This window comes from Pseudophryne corroboree, chromosome 6, assembly GCF_028390025.1.
Source record: "Pseudophryne corroboree isolate aPseCor3 chromosome 6, aPseCor3.hap2, whole genome shotgun sequence".
Taxonomy (NCBI): Eukaryota; Metazoa; Chordata; class Amphibia; order Anura; family Myobatrachidae; genus Pseudophryne; species Pseudophryne corroboree.
Genome location: NC_086449.1, coordinates 672,958,098 through 672,972,063, shown reverse-complemented (window position 1 = coordinate 672,972,063; position 13,966 = coordinate 672,958,098). Strand labels below are relative to the sequence as shown.

Here is a 13,966-nt window from a genome sequence, read left to right as displayed (position 1 = left end):
ATCACAAGTTGTACGGTGTGATTGGTGTGGCTGGTATGAGTCTTACCCTGGATTCCAAAAATCCTTTCCTTGTAATGTCAGCTCTTCCGGGCACAGTTTCCCTAACTGAGGTCTGGAGGAGGGGCATAGAGGGAGGAGCCAGTGCACACCAGATAGTACCTAATCTTTTTGCGGAGCCCGTCTATTCCCCATGGTCCTTACGGAGTTCCCAGCATCCACTACGGACTACGAGAAATAGAATTACCGGTGAGTAAATTCTTATTTTTGCAATTCCTTATCGCGGTCATGACAACATTTTATAGAGTGACTATAGCGGCTGCGTGGTGGAGTCCACATTGTCATCACAACATGATGACTTTTTGATTTTCTGATTGAGGAAGTAATAGCTTGACTCTTAGGCGGGGAATTCAATTAGCCGCAATTATTTGCTGCAGGTTAATTGATTCCCCAGGACTATTGAATCAACCCCAAAGTGAGCCCATCGGCAGCACTACCCACTTAAAGAAATCCCTACCACACCATTCAGACTCTTACAGACTCCAAATCCACAAATGCTTTCCCAAATCCTTTCTCTTTTTTAGAATTTGCCCTACTCCCACCTACACTACCCACATTAATGCGTAATCACAACTCATCCAATCTCCACTGTGAGAACCCTGACTCCTCTTGTTTCAGCTGTGACCTCATATAAGCTCTTTCATGCCCTATGCTTTGTTTTTATGAATACATTTATTTTATCTATTTTGTATGTCCCTTTATTAATGTATGTCCCTTTATTAATGTATGTCCTGTTTTCTACTAGCAAATCTAAAGTGATAAGAATAATACCCAAGAAGTGGATGCGCCAATTAATTTGTAAGATATTAAAAAAACCATACAGTTAAGTGCAGACATTCCATCTACAGCTCTGCACACATTCCAGAACACGCAACTCCAGTTACTCTACATACATGCAAGCTGTAATTACCCAAATGTGATATATCGCCTTTAAAGAGAAGCTGTCACTAATGCATCAAGACTATAGCACAACTGTACATGAAAATATAGTACACTGCAAGGATTTATGTTGTACAAATCTCTCTAAAAAAATAAAATAAAATATTTTGTTTACATAGTCTGCTTACTTGTCCGTACCTGATATTTATCTGGGATCAGTACGAAATCCCGCTGGACGGGATCCCGGCTGTCGGAATACCGACACCGTAATCCAGACGAGTACAATCCCGACAGGGGTGGCGAGCGGAACGCAGCCCCTTGCGGGTTCGCTGCGCTCGCCACGCTGTGGGCACGGTGCCTTGCTACGCTCGGCACACTAATTTATTCTCCCTCTATGGGTGTCGTGGACACCCACTGAGGGAGAATATGTCGGGATTGTGCCGGTCAGGATTCCGGTGCCGGGATTCCGTCCGGCGGGATGTTGACCGCATCCCATTTATCTTACTGAAACTATCTATACAGGGACAGCAGCTGCAACTAAGCAAGCCAACAGTATCAATCACTATGACACTACTGGCTAGTGTGTATAGACAGTTTCATCAAAGTGAAGTTGAGGTTCTCTTAAGTCTGAGCCATGTTTTCTCGACTGTAAAAAAACTTACAGTGAGTGAATGAATACATTGTGTGTACTTTAAATGGCGCTATAAATGATTGTGTTTTTAATATTTACAATATTAAACATTTATTTTCACAGTGAGAATTATTTAGTGAGATGGGGAAGTAAAGGTTTTCCAAAAGAAATAGACATGCTCAACAACTTAAAGGTTGTTTTCACGGTAAGTATAGTATACTCTAATGAGTGACAACATCTAGAAGAATCTTGTCAAGATAACTGTTTGCACTAGTTAAGAATATATGTATTCTTTCTGATTTAATTCATGTAGAGCACTTCAATTTAAATTATATAACTATATAATGTAAATAATTATTAATTAACCACATGTCATATTTTTGGCTACATTTTTTTCTGATATGCTGTACTGGTATATCTGTTTTACAAAAAAAGTGCAAATATACAGTAGTGCATAACAGTCAATCACCTGTTCACTTTTAACTAGTGCACAGTAAATAATAAAATCTAATGTCTAATTAGATACTATGGGTGTGCTTTCTTTGTAAGTAACCCCTGCTCTCAGTAGCAGATGACATCCAATATACCAGAGGTTACCAAACTCCGCCATTACAGTGCAGGTTTTAAGGATATCCATGGTTGAAGCCAGATGCTTAAATCAATTTGACTGAGGTACTAATTAATTGACCTGTGATCAAGCATGGAAATCTTTAAAATCTGGAGTGTAATGACAGAACTTGGGAAACTCTGCAATATACATTAGGAGCGGTACTGCTGGATTTTAAGTCTTTTTTTTCCCCTTCGGAATATAATACTTATATATTGTGGGGCTGTAATTGCACTCACACTGCATGCACAGAACTACTGTAAGGGCCTGATTCTGAATTGAAAATGAAGCAAAAAAAGCAAGTAACTGCACCTGGGCAAAACCATGTTGCACTGCAGGTTTGGCAGATGTAAAATGTGCAGAGAGTTTTAGATTTGGGTGGAGTGTGTCCAAATTGAAATCTAAATTGCAGTGTAAAAATAAAGCTGTCTAACATTTGTGGGCTACATGCAAAAGCATCCAGTATTTACCATGCTCAGAAAAAAATATAAATGTATATTCCCCTTGCATTGCAACATGGTGTCATCCAGATACAAAGTTTCTTACTTTTTTTGCTTTACTTCCAAATAAGAACTAGGGCCTAAATGTGGATATTTGCTCATATGCCAAGTTGCAAGTGTTTATGTAACTGCATCACCCTGCTTGTTCACATTGCCATCATCACAATTAGTTCAAACTTACGCCAGCTCTGTAACTGGTGCAAGAGATGTGTTCGAAATGACATCATATGTTCTGCTCTGCATAGGCCTCAATTCCATCTACACGCCCTCAACACACACTCAATAAACTTAAACGATGTGTGAATGCCGCACAGTTATGTCAATTCAGCCGCAAGTGGAGATGGGACTTGATCATAAAACACATTTTCAGCTTTGAAACTGTCCCCTGCAATTTCTATGTTATTATGTAAAGTGGCACTATGATGGGAATGTATGTATCATAGAAGAAGAAAGTAAATTAACAAAGTAAAGAAAAGAATACACAATATTGTGCATTATTAAAGGTTACAATATGGGGTCAGTAAGTATATATCTATATAAGAATTGTAGAAGGTCTGTCCAGTCTCCTCAATGCACACACGATGGAAGCCTGGGCGTGCGCCCCCTGGCTCCCACTGCGAGGGAGACAGAACAGCCTTGTGAGAGAAGGACCAGCCACCGAAGTAAGTATGGGATCCGGGGGTTTAGGGTCTTAAAGCCCTGCCTGCTATTTGCAGGTACTCTATAGCCACTGGGCTCCTGGCCTGGCTACCTCAGCCCCACCTGAGATGCATCCTCAGGGCAGCAGACAGGCGTGGGCATGCCCCTTTTTAAACTTGTATGAGAGGATCCCACCATCATAGCACAGCACGGATTTAATAACTCACCAATCTCTTGGTAATTTCTGTGACAGCTAATTACATAATGTATTCATTTTGCTAACAAATGCACATACAGTTTTAATACACTGTTATAAAATCTTTCATACATGTTTACAAGTGTTAAAATATAACTGTTTATCAGATGGAGAGAAAATGAAATGTCTAAGGCAGTGTTTCTTATCTTCACTTCAGTCCACTGAAAACCCTAACAGTACATGTTTTCCAGGCCTCCTCACATAAGCACAGTTGAAATAATCATTACGACTTGTGGCTCTTTTATGAATCATTAAAGTAACACTATACACCTGTGCTCCAGTAAGGTATTATGCATTGTTCGGGTTCCCTGAGCACTGGAGTGGGAAACCAAAGGTCTAAGTGGTTACCCATTTCTGATAATGTTATATCTTTTACTAGTACAGTCCGATGTACTGTAAGTAGTCCTGACACTAAAAGCCATTTTTTCACCATAGTCATTTTGTGCTTTGCGTTTTCCTTTGTTCTGAAGCGCTGTTCCTTTCAGTGCTTTTACTGTAAGTTAAAAGCTTTTGATGATTCCAACAAAATCCTCCAATGGACCCAAAATGCTACTAAAAATTCTAGTAAGAACACATGTGAAGCTTGTGTTTAACGTTTGATTCGTAGTCATGAGACCTAAAAATATCTCCAATTAAGTTCCCTGCCAGACCGATGTCAATAAATTTATAGTTTTACATTTCAAATGCTTCATGGAGTTTTGCTTGTAGTTAAATCATTTATTTGTATTTTTTCATATAGGATCTTGGAAACAAGGATCTTAATAGAGACCGAATTTATTTAGTGTGTCAGATTGTAAGAATTGGACGAATGGACCTTAAAGAAACCAACATAAAGAAGTGTACTCAAGGATTAAGACGACCCTTTGGAGTGGCAGGTATCTGAAAATGTACTCTTATTCTGTATAAGCATGTTATACATTGTTCTACATGCACTGTTTTTATATTTTCATTACAGTAACATAGAAACATAGTATTTGACGGCAGAGAAGAATAACTTGGCCCATCTAGTCTGACCCTTTTAATTATCTACCCTATTTGATCCTTAGTTATATGTAGGATATTTATATGCCTATACCAAGCATGTTTATAGTGCTCTCCTTACTTAGCCTCATCCACCTCTGGTGGGAGGCTATTCCACTTATCCACTACTCTTTCTGTGAAGTCATTTTTCCTTACATTTCCCCTGAGCCTATAGTACCTCCCTTCAGTTTCAGTGCATGTCCTCGTGTTCTAAGACTTCTCTTCCTTTGAAGAATGTTTCCCTCCTGGACCTTGTCAAAACCCATGGTATATTTGAAAGTTTCCATCATGTTCCCCATTTTCCTTCTCTGCTCCAATCTTTTTTAGTCTTTCCCAGTAAGTTTTGTGATGTAGGCCATGTACCATTTTAGTAGCCCTTATTTGTACAGTCTTTAATGTATTAATAGCCTTCTGGAGATATGGCCTCCAGAACTGAACACAGTTTTCTAGATGAGGCCGTACCACCAGTAACCTATACAGTGGCGGTATACAGAGTAATAACACACATGCGCACATGCAGACATATTGTAGATAGATAGATATATAGATAAATAGATAGATATTTAGATGTTAAGTGTTGCAAGCATATACTGTAACTGTCCTCTTATATCAGAAAATGACACAGAATAGGGTCTCAGAGACAATTGATTGCAACTCTATAGACATTTGACAATATCTCAGTATACAGATGTAATTCCCATTGGTCTGTGCATATCCCATACCGGGGGACTTCAATGAATTTGGGAAGACATGCAATAAACAAAATTTCTGAAATCTCCTACGACACATATGTAACGATTGTGTGAGCGATGGTGCACTATCGGTGGCACGTAGCAGTATTACAGCATTCAGAGACACTGAAAGTGGGTGTCTATGTCCTTACTCATTCAGATGCATGCTACTAATTCTGGGGAAAGGCTTATAGTGATACCTACAGCACCAGGTATTCCCAGGTGGTTTCAAATCCAAGTATTAACCAGGCCCAAGACTGCTTAGCTTCCAAGATCTAATGAGATTGGGCATGTCCAGTGTGGTGTGGCAGTAGATAAGCTTTGTGGTTTCTGTTAGAGCTCTTCTACTTCTAACTACTGGTTCATAAATTAAGTTTCACAATGGAATGCATCAAGAGAAAAAAGACTGTTGGTAGTATAAATATACCTATAGCACCTGGTATTCCCAGGTGGTGTCCCATCCAAGCACTAACGAGGTCCAACACTGCTTTGCTTCCAAGATCAGATGAGATTGGGCATGTCCAGTGTGGTGTGGCTGTAGTTGAGTTTTGTGAGGGGTTTTTTAGAGCTCTTCTACTTCTAGCTACTGGTACATACTGTATACTCACAGACTGCAGTACCGCAACAGACGCAAGACAAAATGCAGCAGTGTCCAGCTCTGACTCAGGCCCTTTGAGTCTTTAGGAATACAATGAGAATAGCGGGTATATTTACTAAAGTGCAGATTTATAGAAGTGGAGATGTTGCTCATAGCAGCCAATTAGATTCTAGCTATTATCTTCTAGAAGGTACTAGATAAATGATACGTAACTAGAATTTGATTGGTTGCTATGGGCAACAGCTCCACTTCTATAAACCCCCACTGTGTTCATTGACTTCAAGGTGTCTTTGTAGAGATCTGGCAGAAAACTAGTTTTTACAAGTTTGCCAGTACATTGTAGTGCCCATCATAATGATTTTAGTAATTTTGTTATTGATGGAAAGCCCCTTGAACTACGTAGGTGTTTCCCATCCCTGCCCTTACTATATTGCAGTCACAGGTCCAGAATGCTGCTGATATCTTAACCAGCAATCTGTCAGGAGCTGCATTAAAAATAGACATACTGTATGCAGTGTAGTTTCTTGACAATATGGCTCCCATGAAGATAAGTTAAAATGCATCTCACCTTATCCCAGGTATTCTCCAGTATTTTTTATGTTTTGTAAAATAGTTTAAAAATTATTATTATTATTTTATAAACTTAGGGGGAAATGTACTAAGCCTTGGTGAGTAATAAATTGGTGAGAAATAAACTACCAATCAGCTTCTGACATTTTTCAAACACAGCCTGTAATATGACAGGTAGGAGCTGATTGACTGGTACTTATGTCTCTTCACTTTATCACTCATCAAGGCTTAGTACACCTCCCCCTTTGTCCCTTATATTTACAGATGTGTCCTTATACATCTAGCCTTAAAACGCCATGCCAGGTGTGAGTGAGCCGGTACTTCACTGACAGCTCTGCTAATGCCAGGTGCCTTATTTTGAGAAAATGCATCTTATTCACATCGCTATGCGAATAAGATGCACAAGCAGACTCTTTTGATTATAATGATAATCGGCATGCCTAAATTCTGTGTGTGACTACAGTTGCATAAGAAATGTTATGTTTCTCAGTATTTTATATCAGCAGAGTCTGCTCGTGCAACTTATTCACATAGCAATGTGAATAACGTGCATTTTTAGAGAAAATGCACAAAAAGACTCCCGACATTAGTAAATGCGCTCATGACTAGGCACGGCTAGAAGGTCTGTTTAATGTGACTGTAGCAAGGTTGTTTGAGGGCACATCTGTAGGACACATTAATCAAACTAATTTTATTTAAATAAAATGTCACCAACATAATCTGCAGAAATGTTCTAAGTGCAGCTTTATGGACAGGTCTGCAGAATGTACACATGCTTCTACTGATCCGGCACCACCACATGGGTACCAATTATAACCTACCTACCATACCTTTTGGATGCATTTACCCATAGTTGAACCTGAAATTAAGATCCTTAAAGAATATCTTGATGAAAACATTACAAAAGGCTTTATTGGTCCCTCAACATGACCAGCGGGAACGCCTATTTTCTTTGTAGAAAAAAAAGGATGGTTCATTGAGACCATAATTGAGAACAGGGAACTGAATAAAATTACAATTAAAAATCATTACCCTCTTCCCCTCATCTCAGAATTGTTGAAGAGGCTCCGAACAGCTAAACTTTTTACAAAATTAGATCTACGAGGGGCATATAACCTAATCCGTATAAGACCTGGCGATGAATGGAAAACTGCATTTGTTACCAAATATGGACATTATGAAAACTTGGTAATGACTGTTGCCTGTGTAATGCTCCTACAGCATTCATTTTATAAATGATGTTTTTAGGGATCTAATTGATCATCGTATATCTTGATGACATACTAATCTTCTCAAATTCCCTTGAAGAACATCAGCAACACGTGCAAACTATGCTTGAGTGTCTTCGCGAGCATCAGTTATACATTAAGCTGCAGAAGTGTGAATTCCATCGAACTCAGGTTCAGTTTTTGGGTTACATCATTTCACCCCAAAGCTTAAAAACGGATCCTGGCAAAATTCAGGCTATAGTAGATTGGCCAACGCCAAGAAATATAAATGAGGTACAAAGGTTTATAGGTTTTGCCAACTTCTGTAGATGTTTCATTAAAGATTTTTTTCAAGATTGTGGCACCAATTGCTCTCTGAGAACTATTGGCCATTGTGTCTGCAATCACTGAGTGGAGGCATTTGCTAGAGAGTGCCTCACACTAAATAATTGTACTTACAAATCACCGAAATTTAGAGTTTGTTAAGTCTGCACAGAGACCTTAAAAATGGCAAGCCAGATGGAGCTTACGCATGAATCTTTTTGATTTTGTTATTTCTTACAGACCAGGCCACTTTGAGTTCCCAATCCATCCTGCTTCCATCCACAATCAAATGGTCAAACAAATCAAGCTTTGGGACAATATTTAAGTGTTATATTTGGCATCTGCAAGATGATTTGGATGGTGTCCTCCCAATGGCAAAATTTTCATATAAAAACTTTTTAACAGTCATCCACATGCAGATTCCTTTTTTCCAATCCTGGTTATCACCCAATCCTGCTTCCTAATTTGTCACAGGATTGTGCTATTCCTGCTGTTGCTGGTAGACTGCAATCTTTAGAAAATTATCTTGAGGTTTTAAAGGAAACATTGCATCATGTCCGGTACGGTTATAAGAGACTTGCTGATATGCATCAGTTTTTAAAGTTGGTGATAAAGTTAAGCTCTCTACGCAAAATCTGAAAATAGGTGTGCCGACTCCAAAACTAGGGCCAAGATTTATAGGCCCCTTTAAGATCTTAGCTCAGGTCAATCCAGTTGCCTTTAAGCTTGAACTCCGGATTTCATGATTCATCCAGTTTTTCACAGCTCCCTATTGAAACCAGTCATGCCAATTCCATTTCCTGGGTGCATCTTACCTCCCCCAGATCCTTTCTGAATTAAAAACATGAGAGAATTATTGATTAACGCATTTATCGAAACAAGCTTCAGTATTAGATAAAATGGCAGGGGTACAGCCCAGAAGACAGTTCATGGGAACCAAAGGAAAATGTCCATGTCCCTCAATTACTGCGTGAGTTCCATCAGAGATATCCTGAAAAACCTGGCAAAGCACCATCCAGAGGACGTTGCTAAAGTGGTGAATACTGTTAGGAACTGTATCTCATTATTACACCTCTGACTACAAGCGGTCATTATTTTTTCCTGATATGCCCTTATCCAAGATAACCAGTGTTATCTCAGTGGAATCCCCGTTGGATCCTGTTTCCTGTTTGGACCTATAATTAGGCACTTTCTGAGTTAAACCATGCTTGAGTATTCTGCTTGCTCAGCTCCAGCTGGTGTACGAAAGTGGCATACATCTTACCACCTGCTTGGATACTGACCGGACCTACATCTGCTTGTTCAGTTCCTGAAAACCCAACTGCTTTTATACCTTCTGTCATCTACTGTACTTCCGGTACATCACCAGGAACATAGCAGGTAGATTAAGGAAGAGGAGAGACAGCAGGGCAAAGGAAGATGTTCAAGGGTGGTAATAGATAGAAGCAGTGTTGTTATATTGTTTTTTCTGAGTTACAGAACATGTAGAGTTGTTACGAGTTACAGAGTCTGGGGCCGATGCAGAGTATTGCAGGGTCATCGCAGAGCTGAGTAGTACACGTCCATGTATCTCAGTGGTTCTCAAACACAGTATCAAGATGGATCAAGATAGTAGTGAGCATGTGCAGACTAACCTATGGTGGCCATGTTGGTTAGGTGCAAAAGCTTCACCTGTGAAGCAATATGGTGGAAGCGCAGTAGCGCACTCCATATACCAACATGGCAGACTTGCCTTTGACTCTGCTACAGCCCCTATGTCTGCTACTTGGATTTTTCATTGAATGCATTGGCGTTTCTATAATGGGTGCAATGTGTGCGGTTCACACTGCACCCATATTTTAACACTTACATTGCAGATTCATGTGTCGGGCTCTGTAGCTGTGGCAAAAATTACAGCCAAAATGGCCATCACACATGAGCAGTAGTGAAATTAGTCCCCGAACATGCCGAGCACCATGTTTCCGGAGACCTGCGCATGTGCAGTAGACTCCGGCACATTGTTAAATGCCCCTGAATGAATGTCTGTTTAACATAACATTTTTCACCAGATTTTCTCAATAATCATACACTATTAAATCTAAAGTCTGCTTAGTATAAGAGTTGAACACTCTAAAAATTATGTACCTTTAATACATGAAGTACAATAAGGGTTTTGTGGTACAAATATGGTTCAACGTTATTAACTTTTGTTTGATTAGTTTTACACCTTCTCTTTCCACTTGCTTGAATTTCTCAGCATTATAAAAGCACTTTTCACAACCATGTTACGTAAATATGATTACTGTGTTCTGAATGTTGACCTTGAAATGTTTTATTTTCACTAGTAATGGACATCACCGATATAATTAAAGGAAAAGTAGAAAGCGATGAAGAAAAGCAGCATTTTATACCATTCCATCCGTAAGTATTAAGTATTTGCATTTACTGAATCAACAAATTAAATGAAGGATTAGCCATTTTTACTGAAGCAATGCAGATAGCTTTTCATTTATTAATGTTAAATGTAACAAAGTGCGTAAAAAGTTCTTTTCAAATATTTATACACACATAAAGTAAGTGACATTTTTTTTGTATACAGAGCAATACTGTCAAATAGACCGGGTTCAGTGAAAAAGTGGGTAGTGAAAGTCATGGAAACTGGAACAGAATTAATTTGATAATATAAATATTCAGAGGATTATTTACTAAGCAATCTATCATTTTCCAGCATGTTTAAGCTCAAAATGTAAAAGGTTAATGCTTTTACTAACAAATGGCCTATTCTGCTGTCAAAAGCATGGTCTTTTTAGTTTCAAACTTTCAGACTTAACTCCTCAGTGTACAGTATATACAGTATAAACAGTGTACTGTGGGATGGTGCTAATAATAGGATTTTAATTACCTACCGGTAACTCCTTTTCTTGTAGAGTATCCTGGGGTCCACATTAGTACCATGGGGTATAGACGGGTCCACTAGGAGCCATGGGAACTTTAAGAATTTGATAGTGTGGGCTGTCTCCTCCCTCTATTCCCCTCCTACCAGACTCAGTCTAGGAAACTGTGCCCGAGGAGACGAACATACTTTGAGAGAAGGATAGAAAAGATAGTGGTGAAATTCCGAAAGAGCACACAAACTAGAGGAAAGCCAAGCTAACCAAACTTTAAACCAGGAACAGCAACCGCTGAACCAACAATACTTAACCAAGTAACAGTGCAGGAATAAATGAAGTACTGGGCGGGCGCCCAGTATCCTCCACGGACTACGAGAAAAGGATTTACCGGTAGGTAATTAAAATCCTATTTCCTCTTATGTCCTAGAGGATGCTGGGGTCCACATTGCTACCATGGGGATGTAGCAAAGCTCCCAGAACAGGAGGGAGAGTGCTGAGGTTCCTGCAGAACTGATTGACTAAACTTTAGGTCCTCAGAGGCCAAAGTATCGAACTTGTAGAACTTATCAAACGTGTTCGAACCTGACCAAGTGGCTGCTCGGCAGAGCTGTAAAGCCGAGACACCCCAGGCATCCGCCCAAGAAGAACCCACTGACCTAGTAGAGTGGGCCTGTACAGATTTTGGACATAGCAAACCTGCCGTGGAATAAGCATGCTGGATAGTGAGTCAGATTTTCTGTGACGAGCTGTCCGCTTCACAGAGATCTTCAAAGCCCTCACAACATCCAAGGACTTTGAAGTAGCAGAGGTGTCGGTAACCACCGGAACCACAATAGGTTGGTTGATATGAAACGCAGAGACCACCTTTGGAAGAAATTACTGACGAGTTTTGAGTTCAGCTCTATCTTCATGAAAAATCAAATAGGGGCTTTTGTGAGACAACGCCCCCAGCTCCGACACATGCTTTGCAGAAGCTAATGGCAACAGTGTGACGGCCTTCCACGTAAGAAACTTGACATCAACGTCCTGTAAAGGCTCAAACCTTTCCGATTGCAGGAACTGCAACACCACGTTGAGATCCCAAGGTGCCGTAGGAGGCACAAAGGGCGGTTGGATTTGCAGAACCCCCTTCAAACATGTCTGAACCTCAAGGAGAGAAGCCAATTGTTTATGGAAGAAAATGGATAAGGCCGAAATGTGGACTTTTATGGAGCCCAAAGGTAGGCCCACATCCACACCTGACTGCAGAAAAAGGAGAAAATGCCCCAGTTGAAATTCCACCGCAGGAAATTTCCTGTTCTCACACCAAGAGACGTATTTTTTCTAGATACGGTGGTAATATTTAGCCATTACCCCCTTTCTGGCTTGGATCAGGGTTGGAATAACCCTATCCGTGATCCCTTTCCAGGCTAGAATTTGACTCTCAACCTCCATGCCGTCAAACGTAGCCGTGGTAAGTCTTGATAGACAAACGGCCCCTGTTGTAGAAGGTCCTCGCAAAGAGGTAGAGGCCACGGGTCCTTTAGGAGCATGTCCAGTAGATCCGTGTACCAGGCCCTTCTTGGCCAATCCAGAGCAATGAGAATTGCTTGAACCTTTTCCCTTTTTATTCTTTTGAGAATTTTTTTGATCTATGGAAGTGGTGGAAACACGTACACCATCTGGTAGTCCCATGGAGACACCAGAGCATCCACCGTCACTGCTTGTGGGTTTCTCGACCTGGAACAATACCGCTTGAGCTTCTTGTTGAGACGAGAGGCCATCATGCCAATTTGTGGCATTCCCCACCGACGTGTCACGCACCCGAACACCTCCGGATGAAGGCCCCACTCTCCTGGGTGAAGGTCGTGTCTGCTGAGGAAGTCTGCTTCCCGGTTGTCTACTCCCGGTATGAAGATTGCCGACAACGCCACAGCGTGTCTTTCTGCCCTGAGGAGAATTCTTGTCACCTTTGACATTGCTGCTCAGCTATTTGTTTCACCCTGTCGGTTTATGTATGTTACCGCCGTCACATTGTCCAACTGAACCTGGATGGCGTGATCTTGAAGAAGATGTGATGCCTGTAGAAGGGCGTTGCAAATGGCCCTTAGTTCCAGAATGTTGATTGGAAGGATGGTTTCCTGACTTGACCATTTTCCTTGGAACTGTTCCCCTTGGGTGACAAACGGATCCTTTGGTGCATGTGAAGATGCGATCCGGACGATTTGTTCAACAGATCCAGCTGAAAGGGCCTTGCGTGAAACCTTCTGTACTGCAGTGCCTCTTAAGAGGCTACCATTTTCCCCAGGAGGCAAATTCATAGATGCACTGATCTCCGGGTTGTTTTTAGAACATCCCGTACCATCGACTGGATTACCAATGCTTTGTCTAAAGGAAGAAATACCTTCTGTCCAGTATCATCCCCAGGAATGGGGATGGTTCCAGATGAGATTTTGGTAGGTTCAGAATCCATCTGTGGTCCTGGAGTAGTCGGGTTGAGAGGGCAATGTTGTCCAACAACCTCTCCCTGGATGGTGCTTTTATCAGCAGATCATCCAGGTACGGTATTATGTTCACTTCTTCTTTGCGGAGGAGAAACATCATCTCTGCCATTACCTTGGTGAACACCCTCGGTGCCGTAGAGAGACCGAATGGTAGGGCCTGGAACTGGTAGTCCTGTAATGCAAATCTTAGATAAGCCAGATGAGGCGGCCAAATCGGAATATGAAGGTATGCATCCTTGATATCTAGAGACACAATGATGTTGCCCATATGTGACTGAAATATCTTAATCGGGCTCCCACCTGCCTGTCTTCCAGGCAGTGCAGACCACCGTCATGCTGAAGGCTTAGAGGAAGCAGGAGCGGGGTTCTGTTCCTGTGAACCTGCAGTTGCTGGTTTTCTGGGTTTACCTCTATTGCCTTTGAAGGCCGTAGAAGAACCTTTGGTTCTGTTTTTAAATTTTGCCATCCGAAAGGACTGCAGCATTGGAGCCGAGTAGGTTTTCCTAGCTGGGGGAGCTGTGGAAGGAAGGTATGTAGACTTACCCACCATTTCCTTGGAAATCCACGTATCTAGTTCAGCTCCAAACAGGGCC

The 13,966-nt window shown here is 41.0% G+C and overlaps 1 protein-coding gene and 2 pseudogenes across 4 annotated transcripts in view; 1 reads left to right on the top strand and 2 right to left on the bottom strand.

Annotated features, from left to right (window-relative positions):
• DOCK2 (dedicator of cytokinesis 2) overlaps positions 1-13,966 on the top strand; it is a 1,781,615-nt gene that overhangs the window by 288,427 nt on the left and 1,479,222 nt on the right. For all 4 annotated transcript variants that reach the window (XM_063928256.1, XM_063928254.1, XM_063928255.1 and 1 more), the window contains exons 9-11: positions 1,691-1,772; positions 4,309-4,444; positions 10,345-10,420. In XM_063928256.1, the coding sequence (XP_063784326.1) occupies positions 1,691-1,772; positions 4,309-4,444; positions 10,345-10,420 (294 nt within the window). The remainder of the gene's footprint in view (positions 1-1,690; positions 1,773-4,308; positions 4,445-10,344; positions 10,421-13,966) is intronic.
• On the bottom strand, positions 5,518-5,636 carry LOC134937018 (5S ribosomal RNA; annotated as a pseudogene).
• On the bottom strand, positions 5,745-5,863 carry LOC134939149 (5S ribosomal RNA; annotated as a pseudogene).